The sequence below is a fragment of the Lutra lutra genome, chromosome 9 (assembly GCF_902655055.1).
Source record: "Lutra lutra chromosome 9, mLutLut1.2, whole genome shotgun sequence".
Lineage (NCBI taxonomy): Eukaryota > Metazoa > Chordata > Mammalia > Carnivora > Mustelidae > Lutra > Lutra lutra.
In genome coordinates, this window is record NC_062286.1 from 79,022,362 (window position 1) to 79,045,571 (window position 23,210).

General features: G+C 35.4%; 1 protein-coding gene across 2 annotated transcripts in view; it reads right to left on the reverse strand.

Moving 5' to 3' along the window:
* Window positions 1–23,210, reverse strand: part of SRBD1 (S1 RNA binding domain 1) — a 203,997-nt gene that overhangs the window by 152,949 nt on the left and 27,838 nt on the right. For both annotated transcript variants that reach the window (XM_047745849.1, XM_047745848.1), the window contains exons 6-11: window positions 21,116–21,233; window positions 19,497–19,635; window positions 15,466–15,562; window positions 14,013–14,148; window positions 6,759–6,862; window positions 1,696–1,803 (exon numbers count right to left, since the gene is read on the reverse strand). In XM_047745849.1, the coding sequence (XP_047601805.1) occupies window positions 1,696–1,803; window positions 6,759–6,862; window positions 14,013–14,148; window positions 15,466–15,562; window positions 19,497–19,635; window positions 21,116–21,233 (702 nt within the window). The remainder of the gene's footprint in view (window positions 1–1,695; window positions 1,804–6,758; window positions 6,863–14,012; window positions 14,149–15,465; window positions 15,563–19,496; window positions 19,636–21,115; window positions 21,234–23,210) is intronic.

Genomic DNA, 23,210 nt, shown 5'->3' on the forward strand with positions numbered 1-23,210 from the left:
CATCTGCAAACTGACTTACAGACTAAAATAAGATATATTGTTTTAACTAAAGGCATTTTAGAAAAAGAGAAGAGAAGTGCTCTTGTTTGCTCACTGCTAAAAAAAGTCAAAGAAGGTTTAAACATTAAACAGTCCCACACCAAATCGCTTACATCAAATCACAATGAAGTCATTCCAGAGGCAGTGAAGCTCCTCAAGTCGAATGTATGCAAAACTGTCAAAAGCACCACTGGGGGGGGGGGGGAAGCACCACTGGACATTATATGCTCCACGAAAAACCAAGATAAAGAAAAACAAGAGGAAACAAAATTCTGAATAAGGTAACCTTCTCTTTTTCCTTATGAACAAAACCCCTTATTTTTAAATTTTATGCCCCAGCACTCAAAAGCAAGAGATGTTACCTCACGCAGACTTGAAACGAAATAGGATTTGAAGAGAAACAATATTGTTAAGGGACAACTGAGCTATGAAGGATGAATCAAGAGAATGAATGACTTTGATAAAAAGAAGCCTGTCAAAGAAGCTTTGTGTTTTTTTTATAGTACCTCCTCAGTCCCTGTTGTCAACACCTCCAAAGTCAATGGCCAAGTCCAGTAAAAGAAAAACAGGCAAACATTCTAAAAGCTGCTATCGACTCTCATAGGCTTGAAGAGATGGCTAGAAATCTAGAGTTTTCAAGTAACCCTTGCTAAAATCCGTATAAGAGAAAATGAAGAAAGTCCGCAACACATAGAAAGGAATATATCAGGGAATGGCTGGTTTGAAGATTGACTACAAAGACAAAGGCTAGAGATAAGCAGGAAAGAGGGTTTTTGCCTCCTCAAACTTCTTTCCATCTCTTACCCTACAAAAACCCACAATCTGCCCCTCAGCTCTTTTGCAGTTCTTTTTCGTAACTCTTAATCCTTCCAATAGTCCATTTAGATGGTCACTTTTTTTTTTAAGATTTTATTTATTTATTTGACAGAGATCATAAGTAGGCAGAGAGGCAGGCAGAGAGAGAGAGGAGGAAGCAGGCTCCCTGCGGAGCAGAGAGCCTGATGTGGGGCTCGATCCTAGGACCCTGGGATCATGACCTGAGCAGAAGGCAGAGGCTTTAACCCACTGAGCCACCCAGGCGCCCCTAGATGGTCGCTTTAATCATCTCCTCTAATACGTGCTCATTGCTGCTGATAGTTATTCACCTACATAACTCCCACTTAGAATTAGAAACATATATTAGCTTTCTCTCTTCCTAGGAATAAATTCATAGTAATAAATTTGTCATGTGACCCACTGAGCACATGATGAATTTCTCATGCTGTTTTGGTTCTCTTACCTCCAAAAACTGCTTCCAACTAAATTCTCCATTAACTTCTTAGTTTATTACCCCAAGCTAAACCTCTCATCAATAAAACCATTTGTTTGTCCTGGCTGTCAATCTGCAAAACTGGTACTATAGGACTGGAAGGGGTACACATTAACTGGTCAAGATTTGAAAAGTACACTGTAATTAAGACCTCTGTTTTGTGGTTTATACATGTGAATGCCTCTACAGACTGAACTCCAGGCTTAACTATATAATTGCTTTGTGATCCTGACTCAGTTCTTTGGATGGGTTAGTGGGTCAATGAATATTTACATCAGGCTTTAATGGGTCTATTACCATAAATAATAATAAACAGTGCCTAAAATTAACTACCACAAGATACGTACCTGAACTCTCTACAGAGGAGAGGATAAATAAGGCGTTTGAAAGAATCATCGAGTGAATTGTGTAAGATCTTCATTAACTCTGGCCTTGCAAAGCCACGTGGTCTCCACCTACAAAAAAGAAAAGCCTACACTAAAACCCATGTAGTAATAATAAGAGCATGAAAGGACTCCTGGAAGAGGGGAGAGGAAGTGGAACAGAAAAGGGGGAAAAACTTTATTGAAGCCAAAGTAACATAATCTGTGAGGAATGACTGTAATGTCTGGAAATTATTACTATGACATCTGGAGTTCTTATTTTTAAAAACCTGGTAACCACAGTCACATAGAAAACGTAAGGGAGGAAAAACCTTTCTTCTTCCTGGGAAAAGTCTCCAGACCATTATTATTAATGGTGAAAATCTTAAGACATAAGAAAGTCACCAGAAAACAACAAACGCACTGCTATTAACTAAATTATATCCCCTAAAATTAGTATGTCGAAGCCCCAACCCCCAATGACATTATATTTGGAGATGGGGCCTTTGGGAGATAATTAGGATTAGAGGTATCCTGACAGGGCCATCATGGTGGGATTAGTGCCCTTAGAAGAAAAAATCAGAGATCCTGCCCTCTCTCTATCCCCCTCTCTGCCAGTGGGGTGAGGACACAGTGAGAAGGCAGCAGTCCGCACACCAAGAAAAGGGTTCTCACCAGGAACCAAATCAGCATGTATCTTGACCTTGGACTTTACAACCTCCAGAACTAGGAGTTAATAAATTCTGTTGTTTAAGCTGCTCAGTCTATGGTATTTTGTTATGACAGCAAAGCTAAGACAACATGTAACCTTCTTTGCCTATTCCTTGATCTCTTCCTGAATTAAAGCAAACTGAGCAAAGGAGGAACTCTATTTTAACCCTTGCCTCTTGCCATTCCTTAGCAGAACTCATTCTACTTCTCAGGCTACAGTGGTCTAAAATGCAGTGTATCTGAATGCATGCCGATGGATATAAATGTCGGAGAACTGAATGGTAGTGGGCACTGGATAAAGAACAGTAAGAAAAACACAAGCTAAAAAGGACAAATTTAGCTCAAGCCCTTCCATGTTTCCATCCATCTATAGCATCTCTGCCCTTCAACGACCCTTGAGAAACCATTAATAAAATATCTATTTTATAAATCACAATAAAATAAACCATTAATATACCCTTGGGACACTCTCATCTCTCTTACTTATTTTGGGTAGGAAATAAACTAAGTTTCAGTGGACAAACATTTAAGCAATGTTTCATAGTAACACCTAATTGAATCCTTGCCACAGAAGGTTATTATCTGAGTAGAACAGTTTTTTAAATTTGAATAAAAGTGCTTTCAGGACATACATCCTTCCACTCAAATCCCTGTTACTCCCTACTGTCACCTTCTCCCAAAAGCATGATGGTTAGGAAGGAGTAGATGATTCAGACATCCATTATTAACATTACAATTAATACTACTGTTGTTACTGTTATTGCTGTTATTATTATTAATTTGGAGAACCCAATGTCATGAAAGACGTCCCAGAAGAAACATGTGAGATGGGTTTTAAAAAATGAACTGTGCTTTACCAAACAAGACCCAGAAAAAAAAGCGTACCGGTAAGAAACCATAGCACATGGAAAAGCATACAGGCATGAAAGAACATAATGAGTCCTTTTAAGAAGATTAGTACTGCTAGAGTATAACTGTTAGGATCAGGTGGGAGGAAGATGGGGCTAGAAAATATGGAAGTGGCCAGATCATTAAAGGTCTTATACAGCATGGTATGGAGCTTGGCAAGTTAGGAGAGAAAACAGTCCTGGGTCATGGGACAATATGCCTGGAAGATAATCCTTAGAGGCCAGAAGACCCTTTTTTTTTTAAGATTTTATTTATTTATTTGACAGACATCACAAGTAGGCAGAGAGGCAGGCGGCGGGGCGGGGGGGGGGCAGGGAGCAGGCTCTCTGCTGAGTAGAGAGCCTGATGTAGAGTTCGATCCCAGGACCTGAGCCAAAGGCAGAGGCTTAACCCAATGAGCCATCCAGGCGCCCCTGGAGTGATTTTTTAAATGTATGTGTTGGATATCTGATGGGGGTCATGCCCTTGAAGACCAAACTTAGGTTCCCCCATTGCTAGTAGGAGAAACACAGAAATCCTTAATATTGTTTGCCCAATACCTCTGGAAGCTTCAATAGTTTTTCACAAACCTAGCTCCTGCCCTCACATCTACTCTGGGTTCCTTCCAAATAATTCCCTATACTGCAGCCAGAGTGATCTTAAAATACAAACTGATCATGACAATCCTCTGTTTAAACCCTTTACTGGCTTTTCATTACTCTTAAGAATAAAATCCTTGCCCTGTCTAGAAAATTAAGTATGATCTGATCAATGCCTACAAGTCAATCCTCATTTCTTATTGCTTCCTGTTCATCTCCTTCTGTCTCTGACCTACACATGCACAAAACCCAAACTACATTAGGGCTCCCTGTTACAAACTCATGAAACACGGCACTTCCCCTTTATAATACTCTTTAACTATTTGCTCAGGCTCTTCTCCATTAAACTACATTGTCACCAAGGACAAGCAACATATCTGTCTGATTTATAGGTGAATCTCCAGCATCTAGCATAAACCTGAATAAATGAATACATGAGAAAGGTGGAAGGTGGAAGAAGTAGGGACAAAGAGAGTAAAACAAAAAAGAGGAGGAGGAAGAAGAAAAGATTTGAGTGAGTATCTCCAGTCATTCAAATGTGTTTAAAAAATGAAAACAATTCCTTGAGAATGGTTCTTTGGTTCCCAGAAGTATTTTAGCTGGCTCTTGTTGTAGTTCTTTAGTTCTCATAGAAGAGTTTCTTCCATTATCTATATGAAGAGAGACTTCTAGAATGTAACTGAAACTTGTATCACTATATCCAGGAATGTATAGCATAAGTCACATAATATTAACGATTCAATTGGAGGAGAACTGAATGAAATAAAATATAGATGAGCCAAGAAAAACCATTTATATCTCTCCAAGGAAATCATTCCTTAACATTTATTTAGTGTGAAGGTAACAGTTTAAAGCCTAAATAATAAGTGCCCTAACTATACACTCTGATACTGTGTATTATGAACATTCATAGGAAAATGAGAAGTTGTCTCCAATTTACTGTGATCTATTTACAAAGGCCATTTCTTTTTTTTTTTTTTAAAGATTTTTATTTATTTATTTGACAGAGAGAAATCACAAGTAGGCAGAGAGGCAGGCAGAGAGAGAGGAGGAAGCAGGCTCCCCGCTGAGCAGAAAGCCCGATGCGGGGCTCGAACCCAGGACCTGGGATCATGACCTAAGCCAAAGGCAGCGGCTTAACCCACTGAGCCACCCAGGCGGCCCTACAAAGGCCATTTCTAAAAAGGAGTTTTATACAGCAATCCCACTACTTTGTAGTAACAAGATACCACTGAAGGCTACACAATTACATGGAATAGCATTTAATTCTCTTAAATCTGTGAAAAGGTATTACTCATCACTTTGACAATAAGGAAACTGAAAGAAATTAAGTAATGTGCTCATAGTCACAAGAATAAGAAGTCATATAACTGGAATTCAAATTTAGATATATCCATTTCTAGGATTTTGTTCTTTTTATGAAACTCTCTTGGAACTTCATCATATTTTAAATTAAAATTATCTAATTTCTTTATACAATTGTTTAAATCTATAATTTCTTTTAGGTATTTATTTCCTTTTATTTTTAATGAAATTTGTTTGTTTACACAAGAAATAAGCATTCATTTAAAGAAAACTCTACAGGGGACTATACAAAAGAAAATTAAAATCTCACACAAGAGCTATGAAATAGATCATCTCTATTTTTTCAAAAATTTTCTTACACATACATATAGACCTATTTTTTGCCATTAATGAGACCATTCTATAAATACTAATTATAAACCGTCTTTTAACTTAATAAGACATATTTATATCTCAATTTTAGCTCTATCTCAACTTTCTTAAGATGGCTGCATAGAATTCCACTGAATGGATATAACATAATTGGTTTATATGGCTTATACAATTTATGTACTGACTAATATTGACATAGTTGTTTCACTTGATGGGTCCTTGGTTAGCATTATTTGGTCATTAAACAAGCTGATCCTTCATGGAATTGGGTTTTGGCAAACTGGTTTCCAATCAATTGATGAAAGAACGATACTGGACAAGAGAGCTAACTTCCAAAAAATATAGCACTTGTTCCTCCCAAAGAAAAATTCATCTACCTCTTCAGAGAGCTTTCCCAGCAATCTCCCTAAATTAAGGTTACACAGAACTAGCTTGTGAGGGGCATACCCCAAATCTACACGTCCTAACTTCTAGGCAAGCTTTTTTACCTTTGCATCAATTTTCTCATTGGTCAAATGGCAGCTACAAATCTGCTCTACTCACTGAACAGATTATTTTAAGGATCAAATACACTCTGAAAAGTTAAAACTAAAAGTTAGGAGTTCTATACAAATCTGTAGTGCTATTTTAAAATGTTCCCTTAGCAAATGAAAAGGATAATAAAGAGTTATATGTTTGGGCAATTCTCTGAAATATCCAATAAACTTAATGTTTGTTTCAATCATCCTTAATGTACAAAACTTTTTAAGTAAATTGCATCTATGTTTAGAGACTTATATTGTCATATCTAATAAATTATATTGTTTCAATTATCCTTAATGATCAAAAGATTACAGATATGCCATATGCACTATGTTTTTGTTAATTTAGCTTTTCATAAGAGAAAACACTCTGTATAAGGTTCGAATGGTACAAAAAAGTATTAATGTAAAAGTCCCTTTCCCGAGAGATAACCACTAGTAATAATTTATTTTAATATTTAATATATCCTGTTTCTTATTTAAACATACACAAGATTTCTACTTTTTTAATGTAAAAAGGACACACATCCATTGTCTGTCAGTATCTATTTGTTTAACAGAATGGACAATTTCCCGTATCAGTACATATAGATCTCAGTATGGTATGTTAGAAATGGAAGATGGAAAATTCTGTAAACCTCTATAAACAGACCTGTTTTGGATGCACCACCTGCAGAATTCATTCTTTATTCCATCAGAAATGTTGACTTTGACAGTCAGTATCTTCAAATTTTCTCCACGGTTAATTGCCAGAATCTGAATGCACACATATATAGCAAAGACTGATGATCTACTAAATAGGTAAATGGTCAATTTAACCAGTCAACACTGGTGAAATAAACAGAGTGGTTATCCAGCCTACAGCTGTATCAATTTTTTATTAATTTGTTTACCAAACATGTATTTAAAAATAATCATTTCTTTAAACTTTTTTCAAAAGTCTTTTTTTAAATAAAATACAGGCACAAAGCCTATGACATTCACAGGAAGAGACTTTGGTGATCTAAAAATCTTTTCAGATTTGATTAATCAAAACTTTTTGATCACCCGGAGTTACAAAATTTTCTTTCTATATTTGTGAGAATATATTGCTAAGATAAGGATGCATGCAAATTCCCAAGTGGAATAGTAACTACTAACTGTTGTCATTTATTAAGCATTTACTAATTGTGAGGCCTATCTCAGCCCTTTAAATACTTATCTCATTTAACTTTCAAAGCTAACAGGGGGATATATATTATCTTCACTTTACATATTAATTTTTTAAACTAATTTATCCCAAATAACAAAGATAACAAGTGAAATAAAAGTTTAAAATCAGATCAGGTTGTCTGTCTCTTAAGCAAATGTCTTAAAATACATTAAAAACATTCCTTTAAAGAAGCGTACACAAACCCAAAGCAAGTAGAATAAAGGAAATAATAAAGAACATAGGAAAAATTAAGAATAGAAAAACAAAATAATGCTAGCAAAACCAAAAAATTTTTTTGAAAACATCACAAAATTGAAAAGCCTTTCACTAAACCAAGAAAAAAGGGGGGAGCTTTCCAATTACCAAAATCAAAATTACGAGGGGCCATTACTATGGAAGTTATAGAAATAAAAAGGATCATAAGAATACTATGAATAACATATGTCAAATTATGTCACTTAAATAAAATGGAAAAATTCTTAAAAAGACAGTCTGCCAAAACAGAATAAAACAGAAACAGAAAATCTGAAAAGATCTACAATAAGTAAAGAAGACTAAATTAGTAATTTAAAATTTTCCCACAAGAAAATGTCCAAGCCCAGATGGCTTCACCACAGAATTCTAGCAACCATCTAAAAAATTAACATCAATTATTCTAAAATATACCAACTCTTCCAAACTCTTCTAAAATATACCATAGAAGAAAAAGGTTCTCAACTCCATTTACCCTGATACCCAAACCAGACAAGAACATTGCAAAAATGAAAACCATTCTCTCTTATGAATACAAATATAAAAATCCTCAATAAAAAAATATATAAAATATATTTTATATATATATTATGTGTATATATATATATATATATCCATAAATATATAAATCCATAATATATAAAAGGGATTACACACTAGGACTAAGAGGGACTTATTCCAGGAATAAAAGGTTGGTTTAACACCCAAATATCAATTAACATGATATAGCATACCAATAATATAAAAAAGAAAAGTCATACAATCTTCTTACACAATAGATGCAGAAAGAATATTTGACAAAATTCCAGGTTTGTTCACAACAAAAACACTCAACAAACTAGAAAAAGAAAACAACTTCTTCAATGTGATAAAGATCACATATAAAAACCCCACAGATAGTATCATATTTAATGGTGAAAGACTGAATACTTTCCCTCTAAAATAACAAGGGTCTCCTCTTGCCAATTCTATTCAACATCATACTGGAGGTTATAGCCAGGGCAATTAGACAAGAAGAAGAAATAGAAGACATCTAGATTGAAAAGAAAGAAAACTATCCCAATTTGCATATAATATGATCTTATATATGGAGAACCCTAAGGAATTCACTATAGAACTATTAGAACTAATAAAGAATTTGGCAGGATTGCAGGATAATCAATTTCTATACACTAGCAATAAGCATTCTAAAAAAACAAAACAAAAAAAACAAAAACAAAAACAAAAAAACCTCATTTACCATAACACCAAAAGGAGTAACATACTCAGGAATAAATGTAAAAAGGAAGTGGAAAACACACACTCTGAAAACTACGAAACACCGCTAAAAGAAATTGAAAGAATGGAAAAATATCCCATGTTTAGCAATATCTTAAATATTGCTAAAATAGAAATACTACCCCAAATAATTTACAGATTCAAAGCACTTCTACCAAATCTCAGCTAGTTTCTTTGCAGAAATTGACAAATTCTAAGAGTCATATAGAAATTCAAGGGACCCAGATTCAATCTTGAAAAAGAAGAAAAAAGTTGAAGGACTCCTACCTTCTGATTTCAAAACTTATTACAAAGCTATAGTAATCACAACTGTGTACTACTAGCATAAGGACAGCCACAGATCAGCAGAATAAAACTTAGAGTTCAGAAACAAATCCATACACGTACAATCGATTTTCAACAAGGATGCCGAGACAATTCGTTGGGAAAAACAGTCTTTTCAATAAGCGATGCTGGGATGACTGGACAGCTATGTTCAAAAGAATGAAGCTGGACTCCTTTACATCCTCATACACAAAAATTATTCAAAACTGGTCATAGACCTTAACATAAGACATAAAGCTATTAAACTCTTAGGAAAAAATATAAGAGAAATTCTTCATGACTATGAGTTAGGTAACACCTTACATGTAACACTACATGCATGATCAACAAAAGAAAAAATAAATAGATTAGACTTCAATAAAATTACACATCAAAGGACACCATTCAGAAGGTAAAAAAAGAATATACAGCATGGGAGAAAAGCTTTGCAAATCATTTATCACATAAAAGAATTAGATCAAGAACAGATAAGTAACTCTTACAACTAACCAGAGCAAAGGCCATGTCACCTCCACACAAGTAGGAACCAATATATAGTAAGTGTCCAAGAAAAATTTTGGGGGGCACCTGGGTGGCTCAGTGGGTTAAGCCTCTGCCTTCAGCTCGGGTCATGATCTCAGGGTCCTGGGATCGAGCCCCGCATCGGGCTCTCTGCTTAGCAGGGAGCCTGCTTCCTCCTCTCTCTCTCTGCCTGCCTCTCTGCCTACTTGTGATCTCTGTCAAATAAATAAATAAAATCTTTAAAAAAAAAAAATTGGGGGCTAATTGATAACTCTTCATGTTACCTTAAACCAAACAAACAAATACCTTTTCACGTCTGTATATCACTGTTTAAGTTAAAAAATTAATAGCTGTAATGATGGAAAATATCACATGAAAGGTAATGCACTGTAATTTTTTTCATTATCTTTTCTTTAAACAGTAAAATACAGATGGAAGGAAAAATTAATTTTAAAAATGTCATACTGAGGACCTCCAGGCTTGGAGAACACTGGCAATCTCTTGATTCCAAATCTCCCCCTCATCTTCCTATGAAACCTTAATAAAGAAAATAAAACAACATGGACCCACATCTTTGGCATTTCTAGAGAAAAGAACTAGGTTGCCATCTGATTTCTCTTAAGCAACATATAAAGCAAGGCAACAACAGACCAACATATTTAAGAAAGTTAAAGAAAGAAAGTAAAAACAAAAAAATATTATACTGATCTAAGGGGTTCATGTATCAAACCCATTGGAAACAACTGTGAATGTGTTAAAACTCAGAGAATACTGTACACATACATCCTCCTTGAGAAATACAGAAGAGCAGGGGTCAGTAAACTATGGTCCATGGGCCAAATCCAGTCAAACCTCTGCTTGCATAAATAGAATTTAATTAAAATCTATGCGCCCTTGTTTCTGTATTATCTATGACTACTGTCAGCTGCAATGGCAGTTGTGTAACTGCAGCAAAAGCTAGCTGGCTCAGAAAATTTAGAATTTATTCTCTGGTCCTCTACAGCAAAGCTTGGCCAACTCCCTACTGGACTAAAGAATAAGCTTCATCACAACAAAAGACTGGAAAGTTCTGGAAAAAGGATTAATGGCAAGCATTTCATGTTAACTGTAGGGCTAAGATTAAAACAAGTGAGGAAGCGATTTCCATTAAGAAAATACAGGTTGCAATCCTGATACCAAAGTAAACTTAAACTTAAAAACCATTAAACAAGATAAAGAAAGACAGTTTATGGTAAAGCCACATTCTGGTCTTGGAATAGAGCAAGGTCTGTTAGCACACTTTAAAGATGCTATTAGGTATGACATCACCAACACGATAAAGAAGGGAACTCCAAAAGTCTATCCCTCTACAACAGTAACAAACTGACCAAAACTGTCAAAATCAACCTTTTCAGAACTCTGGGACCTAATAAAAAGCTTACAACCATCAGAGGAACTTTTAAAGAAAATTAATTTACCCATTTGCCATCCTCTACTCTGCAGATGAGCAGTGGCTCATACATTCCTAGCACAGGTTGCTAGTGCCAAAGGGAGCAACATGGACTTTATTCTCAAAAATTTGTGATTGTGTGTTCTGATCTATCTCATGGTTCCCTGAAGGATGGACTCAAGGGCTTGCCTTTGTTTTGCCTGTCTCAGAGTTTCCCCCGGACAGAAGCCATTCCCTTCAGTGGCATTTGTCAAAAGTATTTAAAGGCAAATAAATTAGTCACAGTGTTGAGGGGTAAGGTTCAACAGCAGGTTGTTACAGGGATTACAGTCAAACAGACCAAAAAACCTGGATGATAAAGAAGCTTAAATATTAGATACTTGAGGGGAAAGGGGCTTTTTAAAGTTCCTCCACAAATCAGAGAATCTTGGGAGTCTGTATGCATCCTTGGGTCTAGATACATGTTCTGAAAAGACCTTAAGCTTTCACCTTTGACTAACCTTTGGGCACCATGCAAACAGGAAGTGAAGGTTAAGGGCAAAGCTGTAAATAGCCTTGCTATACTAATGTGGAAGGATTACCCCCCAACAGTCAATCCGTAAGAACTAGGAGAATGTATTTTTTTGTTTTGCCTATCTAGGCATTATGAAAATCTCTGTCAAATAACTAGCAGTCCACTAAGCTAGTGGAAGAGATTTCAGTGATCACACAACAAAGAACAAAGACATTTCAAAAATAGTTTACAAGGCACTAAACAAACAACAAAATCCCCAACAGCAGCAACAACAAATACTGAGGGGGAGGATCTGATTTCAGTGTTGCCAACTTATAATATTCAAAATGTCAAGTTTTTAATATAAAATTACAAGACATGCAAAGAAACAAGAAAGTATGACACATTTACAGGAAAAAAGAAACTAACAGAAACTATCCCTGAAGAAACTCGGACATTGGTCTTACCAGACCACTTTATTTTATTTTTAAAGATTTTATTTATTTGACACAGAGAGAGAGATCACAAGTAGGCAGAGTGACAGGCGGGGGAGGGGGGAAGCAGGCTTGCTGCTGAGCAGAGGGCCCAATGTGGGGCTCGATCCCAGGACCCTGAGATCATGATCTGAGCTGAAGGCAGAGGATTAACCCACTGAGTCATCCAGGCGCCCCTACCAGACCACTTTAAATCAACTATCTTATATATGCTCAGAGTTCAAGGAAATCACAGACAGAGACTTAAAAAAAATCAGGAGACTGTGGTCTCAACAAACAGAATATCAATAAAGAGCTGAGAATTACAAAAAGAAACCAAATAGAAATTCTGAGCTGAGAACTACAATGACTAAAATGAAAAATTTACTGAAAGGTTCAATAGTTCATTTGAGCAAGGAGAAGAATCAGCAAACCTGAAGATAGGTCAATTGAGATTATACAGTCTGAGAAGAAAAAGAAAAAAAAAGAAAGAAAAAAAGAAAGAAAGAAACAGCTCAAGAAACCTGTGGGACATTATCAAGTATACCAACATATGTATAACAGGAGACCCAGGACAGAAGAAAGAGGCAGAAGGAATATTTGAAGAAATAATGACCCAAATTTCTCAGTTTTGATAAAAAACAACCAACACATCCAAGAATCAAAATGAACCCCAAGAAGGATTAAATTCAAAGAGATCTACAGTGAGACACATTATAATCAAACTGTCAAAACCTAAAGCCAGAGAATCCTGAAAGAAGTAAGAGAAGTAATTCATCATGTGTTAGGGACGTGGTAAGTTTAATAGCTGATACTTCATCAAAACCATGGAGGCCAGAAGACAGTGGGATGATAAAATCAAAGAGCTGAAAGAAAAAACTGTCAACCTAGAATTCTATACCCAGAAAAAGTTCTGGGGATTGGTTGCACAACAATGTAAATATACTTAACATTACTGAACTATGTACTTAAAAATGGTTAGGATGGTAAAGTATAAGTTAAATACATTAGCATTTTACCACAGTTAAAAATAATTTCAGGGGCACCTGGGTGGCTCAGCGGGTTAAAGCCTCTGCCTTCGGCTCAGGTCATGATCCCAGGGTCTTGGGATCGAGCCCCACATCGGGCTCTCCGCTCGGCGGGGAGCCTGCTTCCCCCACTCTCTCTCTGCCTATCTCTCTGCCTACTTGTGATCTCTGTCTGTCAAATAAATAAATAAATAAAAATCTTTAAAAAAAAATAATAATTTCAAAAAAACAAATTTTAAGACCTTACAAATAAACACTGAGGGAGTCTGTCACTAGTAGACCAGCCCTACATGAAATGTTACAGGAAGTCCTTCAGGTAGAAATGAAAGGACAGTAGACAGTAACTCAAAAGCATACAAAGAAATAAAGAACACTGGTAAAAATAAGTAAATGTAAAGCCAGTATTATTTTATTTTCAGTTTGTAAATCATCTTTTTCCCCCTACATGACATAAAAGCCACTTTCCACATTGTGGATATAACAATTAGGAAAAAATTAGTAAACTGAAAAATGATATTAAGAGACAGAAATATATAACTATAATTTACGCAACTAAGTGAGATCTCACACTTTATTCTAAATCAGATTATCTCTAATTTGTATGTCATAAGGAAAAGATCCAATATTGAGCTCAAAGCCAAGCACAGTGAGAAGCAAAGTCTACTATGAAAGATCACCAGCCAAAATGTCAAGATATCTGAAGTGGTATATTGTCAACTCTGCTAATAATACTCAGTTTTATTAACTTTTCTGGGTCTTGAGTTCCGCAATTGTGAAATGGGAAAAATGGGACATTATAAGAATTTATATGAAAAAAAAAAGAAGAAAATGGTTGCCTTAAAATTCTTCAGTTCCTTAATAAGTAAAGTAATAGGCAAATCCAAAGTATCATCATTATTATTACTATCAACATGGATAAGCAGTTTCTTTATTTACCTGATGATGCTGGATGTTTCTTATGTTGCATGAAAAATTCTGGTACAGCAGAAACTTATCAACATCCTTCTCATTTACTTTTTTTGAGGACACCTTTGCCAGAGATGATTGGATACAAATATACCTATTTTGGCACCTGTCCAGATAAACAAATATTCAAAAAGCAAGCAGTTATTAATATGTGCATTAGTAAAGAAACACATTTTATGGAAATAATGTTAGCAAAAAATTTCTGCTATTACCAAATGAGATTTTTTTTTTTAATGATGCCCAAGTATAAAAACGTATTGACCCATGAAAAGAGGACTCTGCTAGCACAGGTTCTCCATATCTGTAACTATCTATCTATCTATCTATCTATCTATCTATCTATATCAACCCAATCCTCCTATGCAAGGCCTAAATCAGTTCATCTGCAGTCATGTAAGAGACCAAAACTACAAATACCAGATCAATAATTCTGTTCTAGAGATCAACCTTTTCTAACCGCTGAGTTAGGCAGTCAGAGCCATGTAAAAGCTAAAAAGAAGGGAAAGGAGGATATGGCAGGACAGCTTCCAGGGATGGTGTATAAAACTGAAACACATTTTGGGAGGATAATTACTTATAAACACATTTAAACCTAGGCCATTCTCTTCCTTTGACTCATTCCTACTAAGAATTACTATTACTGAGGAAATAGGAAACTTCTCTCCCTATATTAAGAAAAACCCTGAAAAGCCACTGCAGTCAGCTGATTGATCTCTACCTTTCCTCTCTGCACACCTCAGAGATGTGGAGAAATAAGAGCAAACTGCTGGCAAGACCCTGTCTTCTCTGCTGATACACAGCTAAAAAACATATTAAAATAGGGTTTTAAGATAATATCTTTTTTTAATGAGGCATAAAATCCAAAAGCCCAAGTAGGGCCTAGGTCATGAGGTTTTAATCTCTTATAAATGGACCATGATACCATGGATAAGCAGCTCTCTCCATCAGCTGAAAATTCATTTTGAGGTCAGCACTTTTATCTATATCTGATATTAAACATTCTCAAGTTAACTCAATCACTTATTAATACCAGAAATGAGATATTATAATACATGTAAAATACATACATCACAGTATGTCTAAGAAGCATGCCACCCAGTCTAAATGGATATGACTCTCTCTCTAGCATACATCGTATAGTGCAATGGTTTTTCAACTGTTCCTCAGAGCCCTCCACTGAGGTATGTCAGCATAAGGAGGATGAGCAGGCAGAGTTTCAGGCTCCCTGCCTAGAATTCAATTAAAGCAACTTTACCTTTATCTGTTTTACATATTAGGGTTCTGTTGCTTGAACAAAGAATTCTGCTACCAAAAAAGGAGTCTAAAAATAAAGATTTTAATGAACACTAGTGTTAGCACTAACCATATGACCCTTAACAGCATGAGTCCACAAAGCAAAAAACTCTCTAAAAGAGTTACTCACAATTTCCGAATGAAGTCAAGCGTGTCTTTGTCTTTAGCAATCATGTCTGCTAAAATATGCTGCACTCCTGTTTCAATATCCTGGAGTGCTGAAAGTCCTTTAGGAGAAGGGTAAGGAGGAAAACAAAGAAAGAACTATAGATTGGTTTTTTAAGTCAATAATTAAATCTTAATAAATTTATTTCAGTGGAAATGAACCCTTAAATTGAAAACCTTAAGACAGAGAAGTATCATAGCAGTGACTAGCTTACCTCTGCAAAAACATAACAAGTCTCCAAAGCAGTAACACAAGACCTTTACATACCATATAACCTAGTGGCAAAAAAATGCAGCTCTGGAGCCAGCCACCTGGTCAAATCCTAGTTTCATCAGTTACCAAATGTGTAACTTTGGACAAATTACTTGACCTCTCTATGCCTCAGTTTCCTATAAAAATGGAATAACAAAAAGATACTGTAAAGAGATTCTGCTTTATCAGCAAATCTGAAAATTGTTTTCTTTGAACATTTAAGGTAACTAATTTTGTTGATATTCTTATTTTGACTTATGAGGCATTTATTCACATATTTAATGACCCATTTGAATTTCTCAAATCTCATGAGCACCAAACAAGAGCCATTATGTCATTCATCTTCATAGTTGAATTGTCTAACAATGGTGCATTAAGTTCTTTCCAAGTGCTTCTGGTTTGCTAATTTATAGCAGTGACTCTTGAACATTATGGCCCCTGTGATATCAACTTATATATAACTGAGAGAGATCATTTGCATTGCTTTTTTTCCATTTCTTCTTAGTTCTATATCCATGAAAGCTTTTCTTCTCGTTTTAAAGTTTGAAATACACAAGCACTAACTATCACAATGTTTTTCTGAGAGCATAGTTTTAATGAGTAATAGATATAAAAGACAAAGGGAGTAAGAAGACAGACTTATAGAGTCATTAATAAAGAGATATGCCTTGTTGGATTTTGTTATAACTAATCCTAAGTATTAAAATAACTACAATTATTTTAAAGAAATTTAACCATTAAAATTACTACAAATTCTGTTTACATTTTAAGAGAGTTTCCCTATAGGGGGATTTTCAGGAGTGAATTAACTTTGAGAGATAAAAGGTTGTATATGTAAAGGACCTAGAACAGCTGTGACATATAGTAAGCAGTCAATAAATGTCTATTCAGGTGAGCTTCTCCCTATTATCAGGCTTCATCTCAGAAAACCAGTCACTATGCACTAATTACTGGAGTTCCAAAGCACCTTACAGCTTCATTACACAAAATTTAATAAAAATACCAGGAAATAAGTCAGAAGTAAAGATGGAATGTATCTCCAATGAGAATCATCAATGAGAGAGAACAGAAAAAAGAAATTATATATTTTAGTATGATAATAAGAGACCTTTAAAAAGTCCCCATCATTTTTGGCAAATACAACTTGAAAATTTTTTATAATTAATAAACCTTATATAATTAAAATTACACTAGAGCTCTAGAGCAACATTTTGTATAGTTTGGGGATTTTTGTCTTGTAGAGCATTCCAGATCATTCTCATACCCACTAAAGTTCAAAACAAAACAAAAAAAACACTGCTGGGGAGGTACCTTGAGCTACCTCTAGAGCAGAGGTTCCTAATGGGAATGATCAGAGTCACTTGGGTAGCTCATCCAAATTATATTACCTCCCTCTCAGTCCCAACTTGGAAGAGAAAGGACTGGGAAGAATCTTGTATGTTTGAATAAGCATCTTTTTCCATCACACAGAATTGATCATTGGGGCTTAAGACAGCCAAAAATAATAAGAGTTCAAAAAGTTTAGAACCTCAATGAAATCAGGAGAAAATAAGGATCAGAGAAGCAAAAAATCGTATCTCCTTTGTTGTAGTAAAAACTTCCCAGCCAGTTTCTTCAAAGCTCCACAACTGTAATGAAAATTGAAGGGCAAACACTTCTTTTCGCTTTAACTGCAATAAGGATACCTCTTATTCCACACAACAGAGCAATCAGCTACTCCTCCTTCTAAACAACATGGAGATATTCTGAAAATTCTAGGATATAGTCCATTTGTGGCACGTGTATCTTTTTGATTCAGACCAAGTTCTTATTGGTCTGTGGCAAGTAAGAAGTGTCCTCCACTTCACAGTGAAATAGCTGGTTTCTTAAACATTTCTTTGAGACATGACAGGAATGATAAAAAATATTTCTTTAGAAACCTAAGAGAATTGAGGATGATCATGAGTATGTGTATAGCCCAAGCAATGAAGGGACAGAGAAAAGAAAAAACAATCCAAACAAACTTAAAAACCAGTATCTAACTTGTTTGGAATTAATTGTAATTCTTCGACATTTATGATCAGAGTAAAAGGAGGAGGGAATAAAGTAAACAGGAAGTTCAATATATGCACTAGTACTTCCGTAACTGCACTGAGCCCTGATGGAGCCCCATTATTAGAAGTATCACCAAGTGTCCATCACCATGTAGTTCATGAGCATCACCGTATAGAGCCATGCCTTAAAGAGGCAGAGTTATCAAACCTACCCAGTAGGAACTCAGTATGTGTGCAAACTAAGGAAAACTTTGTACCAAAGGAGGTGGAAAGGAAAGGAAATCAATCATAAAAGAGTAAAAACAGACAATACACCTTTGTGTATCTGATATTCTGAAAACTCCAATATTTGATTCTAAGAAAACATACTATCACTGGGCAAGAAAGTCCCCACTGTGGCTGACCTTAATGCTTGGCTTTACAGTCTCAGCCACTAGTAAAACAATAAAATTGCATCATTGGAAAATCCAATTAAAAATAGACATTAAAAAATTAAACAAACTTGAGTTTTACTCATTTCAATCCATCTCTAAATTCAATACTTCTGTGCTTTTTCTTTTAATTAATGCCATCTTCAAAACAAATATTAAGATGAGTGTATTTATATATGAACAGACATTTGTATTTTTAGACACTCATCCTTAATCTCTTAATTGCAAACTCACATTGCTGAATAGTTTAAAATGAAAGCAGGTTATAATATGCTAGCACTCTCTATAGTGGAGTACAGAATGTGGATATTCTTATCAGAGACTGCCCCCTATAGACACTTAGTTCTCCTAGCCAAAAGAATAAACGGAAGGCTAAAGAAACTAGAATGAGCATAGTACTTAGGAGAGCACCAATCTCCCCATCCATCCTATCCTGTCAGAGCTATAAAAAGCCACTCTTCCTCAAAGAGCTCTCGCTCTAGGGCTTATTTTATCAATAAAACCAATGTATTTTGACATGTATCAGTAGTCACTTTTCATGGGTTTCTTTTAGAAATTCTCTCTCCCCTACTCTCTTTCCATCTCTTTTATTCTTGTGCATACATACACAAAAGGTTAGGAAGATACATTTCAGAAAAAGGACCCTTTACTCCTGGAGAGTAGAAGTGTGGAAATAGAACTTCACTTTATAACTAATTATGTCAGAATTGTTGAAATTATTTTTAAAAAGTAGATAACTTTTATAATTAAATAAGTTTTTAGAAAGAGTCAAAGTTTTACAAGACAATATAGGACATTCTTTAAAACGTTGGGAAATGAAGCAATTTCTCTAAAAAGGAAAAAAAAGCAAGTATCTTAGAGAAAAGATTAGCAAAATTGAAAAGATTAATAAACTAGTAAAATTAAGACCTTCTATTTTCTATTTATTTAATAGGCAGCATAAAGAAAGTGAAAAGAAGTTACATACTGGGAGAAAAGATCTGTAATACATATAATAAAAAGACTACCTTAAAAAGTACTTATAAATTAATTTAAAAAAAGAGAAACAATACAATAAAAATGGGCAAAAGACTAGAACAGGCACTTCATCAAAAGAGGAAGCTGAATGGTGGCAGGAGGTATATAGGGGTTTATTTTATTAGAGCTATTTATTCCTATGTGCTATAATACTCTTTTGTATAGTCATTACGTAATGAAACAATTTTTTTGACATAGTTTTCAAATTAAAAAAGGAAAAAGAAAAAGAAACAAGGATAATCTCTTGAAGTAAAGCTGGTACCTTTCACATTGGGTCTAATGTAAGATAGCAGATTGAGCTCCCCTGGATTCTCAAGCAATGTCTTGGCTGCTCCTTCTAATCCCAACTGCTTAGCTCTTTGGGCTTTTGTGCCTTTGCTCCCAGTTTTATATGGAGCTGACTAGAAGGGAAAAAAAAGTCAGAAAACATACCACATCATTCAGTTAAAAAGCAAGTCAAAATTAAAACACAAAATTAGAAGACATGATGGGAATGCTAAAGACATCCTTTTCTCAATTCTTTCCTCTCCCTTCAGAGATGAATTAATACTAACCAGAGACTACCAGCTAAACAAAGATGGTCATTCCTTATCTGATTCTTTACACTTTTCTATTCACTTCACATTAGTCATTTGTTTGTAGTCACTCACCTTAAAAACTCTGCCTGGATTATAAGGACTAGAAGGTCCTCTGCTCAACCCAAGGTAGCTCCTCTAATAGCTAATAGCCACTGACACATAATGTTTCTACTTCTTAACACACATTCACTCCTCAACTTGAGCCATTGGGCTTCTCTCCTCACACCATGCTGAAAGCAGTATCCCAAAGCGGCACAATGATCCCCTACTTACCAAATATACATTTTTCAGTCCTTATCTTGCCAAATCTCCCGCTACATTTATTTACTTAACAAATGATTACCTTCTTCTCAGACTCTCTTCCCTATAGTCTTTCATGGTGTCATTTACTCCTGATTCTCCTCCTACTTCCCTAACCATTCTTTCCATGTCCCCTTCTTCAGTTCTCCCTTCCTCCACCCATGCTTCAAAAGTTAGTGTTCCTCAATGGTCTATCCTGACTTGGTTACCCACAAACTCTCCCAGAGTGAAATCTTCCATTCTCATGGTTCTAAAGACCAACTACATGCTGAAGACCCTCACAACTAGGCCTCCAGCTGAGCACTCTCCTTTAGGATTCTCAATTCCATAACCTACACTCCTTTGTCTCCCTACTCAACTGGGAATGCCCTGGAGACAAGAAGTCTGTATTATTTATCTTAGCAAACCATACAAAAAAGCATTTGATAGGTATTTATTGAATAAGAACTTTATTGAATTAAATAATGATGGCTGATGCCTTTAGCTTTCTATTTCCAGATCTTATTTAACTATAAAAAGATCGAAATCATAATATAATTAGGTAGGTATTATATTAAAGGATTAAAAGAGGAGCACCTGGGTGGCTCAGTGGGTTAAGCCTCTGCCTTTGGCTCAGGTCATGGTCTCAGGGTCCTGGGATCGAGCCCCACCTTGGGATCTGTGCTCAGCAGCAAGCCTGTTCCCCCCCCCCTCTCTCTGCCTGCCTCTCTGCCTACTTGTGATCTCTGTCTCTCAAATAAATAAATAAAAAATCTTAAAAAAAAAAAAAAAGATTAAAAGGGTTCCGGGGACCCTGGGTGGCTCATTTGTTAAGCACCTGCCTTCAGCTCAGATCATGATCCCAGGGTTCCTGGGATCGAGCCCCGCATCAGGCTCTCTGCTTAGCAGGAAGCCTGCTTCTCCCTCTCCTACTCCTCCTGCTTGTGTTCCCTCTTTTGCTGTCTCTCTGTCAAATAAATAAATAAAATCTTAAAAAAAAAAAAAGATTAAAAGAGTTCCTTACCACATGTTCTAGTTCTTCAAAAGTTTTACAGTTCAGCAAGGCTTTTAACAAGCACTCAGACATCTTCCCCTCCTTCTTAATTTTTTGGATTGTACTATGAACCTTCTTTGCAACAGCCCTGGAAATAAAAACTTTTGTAATATACAAGACTTATGTGTCAAAACTTCCTTTTTGAGCTATCTCGAACTTACGGGAATGTTGTAGGTGAGATAAAAACATTTTTTTCTCCTCCTAACCATTTAAGAATAAGTTACCATTACCCAAATATTTTAGTGTATATTTTCTATAAACAAGAATCTCCTCTTACATAATATAGCCATCAAAATGAGGTAATGAATATAGATGTATTATCATATTCTAATCCGCAGATCTCACCCTAGTTTCACCAACTGTTTCATTAATGTCCTTGACAGCAAATTCTGTTAAGAGTGCCTTGTATGTAATTGCCATGTGTCTATGGTCTCCTTCAAGCTCAAACAGTACCTCAGTGTCCCTTTGATTTTCAAAGCTTTGATACTTCAGATGTTACAGGCCAGTTATTTTGTAGAATGTCCTAGTTTGAGTTTCTCTGATGTTATAGAAGTAATGCCGTGTTCTTATCACTGCATCCTTTAGGGGGCAAATGGTTTTCACTTGTACATTACTAATCACCTTAGATTATCTGATAGTGTCTGTGGGTTTCTCCATCATGCAGCCACTTTATTTCTTTATAATTAAGTATTTTTTGGAAAGGTACTCTAAAACTATTTAATTATCCCACTCCTTATTAAACTTTCAATTTATTTGCTGATTTATTTATATCACCACAAACTCAGGGTTTTTAATTTAATGGTTATAATCCATTATGAACACTTATTTTGATGCTCAATTATTCTGAATTTGACCAGAAGTAACCCCTCCAGGCTAGTTTCTGTGTTCTTCTGATATATCCCCATCATTCTTAGAGCACTTCCTTATTCTCTGGCACCCAATATTCCAGGCTTTTACTTTCCTTGCCCCAGCCCTGGAATCAGGTGAAGAGTACATAGAAACCAAGTTATGAGTGCTAGATGTGCTCATTGCTACTGGGTATCACCACTCAGGACCAGCAAACCTAGCACCCATACCTGGTTTCAAAATACCATTCTCCAATGGAGAGAGCCAGGATTTCACGCAAAAAAAGCTGATTCCAGGAATCAATGCATAGGCAGGAGCAAGGGCACAGTCATACCACCATTTTATGATGATTTTGTACTACGAATACAAATCCTATTGTTATATCTAATGCCTCTCATCTTATTTTGATACCTGTTACTACTTATAGCATCTGCCTAATTGGAACTGCTAAAATGATGGGAAAAAGTTAGATGAAAAAATAGATTATTAGAAATGATTTGATAGGAAAAAAATTAAATCTACTTACAAAAAAGAAAAAAAAGATTGTAAATTAAATAGGAAGCATATGCAGTACTTAGATTACAACCTGTGTATCTTTTACATTCCTTGTAGCCCAAGACCGTTTTCAGGGGCTGAAGCCCACCAGGGTTATTTTGACAAAAGGCCAGTGTCCTACTGTCTTGCATATATGGAAGAGGAAAGCCATCTTTAGAGAAAATAGGAAGCTTTTCCTACTGTATATAATCAACCTTTGTTATTCACATTTTTAACAGTGACCCTCAGTAAAAAATTTTTCACCTTGCAACCTACTACACATATACATGTAAATAATTTTAGATAAAGTTATAGAAACATAATATAAATATATGTAATAGTTACATAAACATATGGTAAATACTTTCATGAAACAATATTTACTTTTACTACATAAATCACACTCTTACATTTTCTATTCTCTATTTAATTTTTGTTAAAGTGGTAATGACCCACTACATTAGTTTCACTGCTCCTTTACAGATAGCAATTAACAGATTGAAAATCAATGCTCTAGTTATAGAAAATGTTGAGCTTAAGAAAAAAATAGAGACCATATCCCATTTCCAAATCTCTGCATGGTATACAAACATCTTCCAAGACCCAGTCAATGCCCCCACTTACTCAGAGAAATATCCTCCACTAATATTTGAAGTATTTCACTACTAACAGATATCCAGGGAAT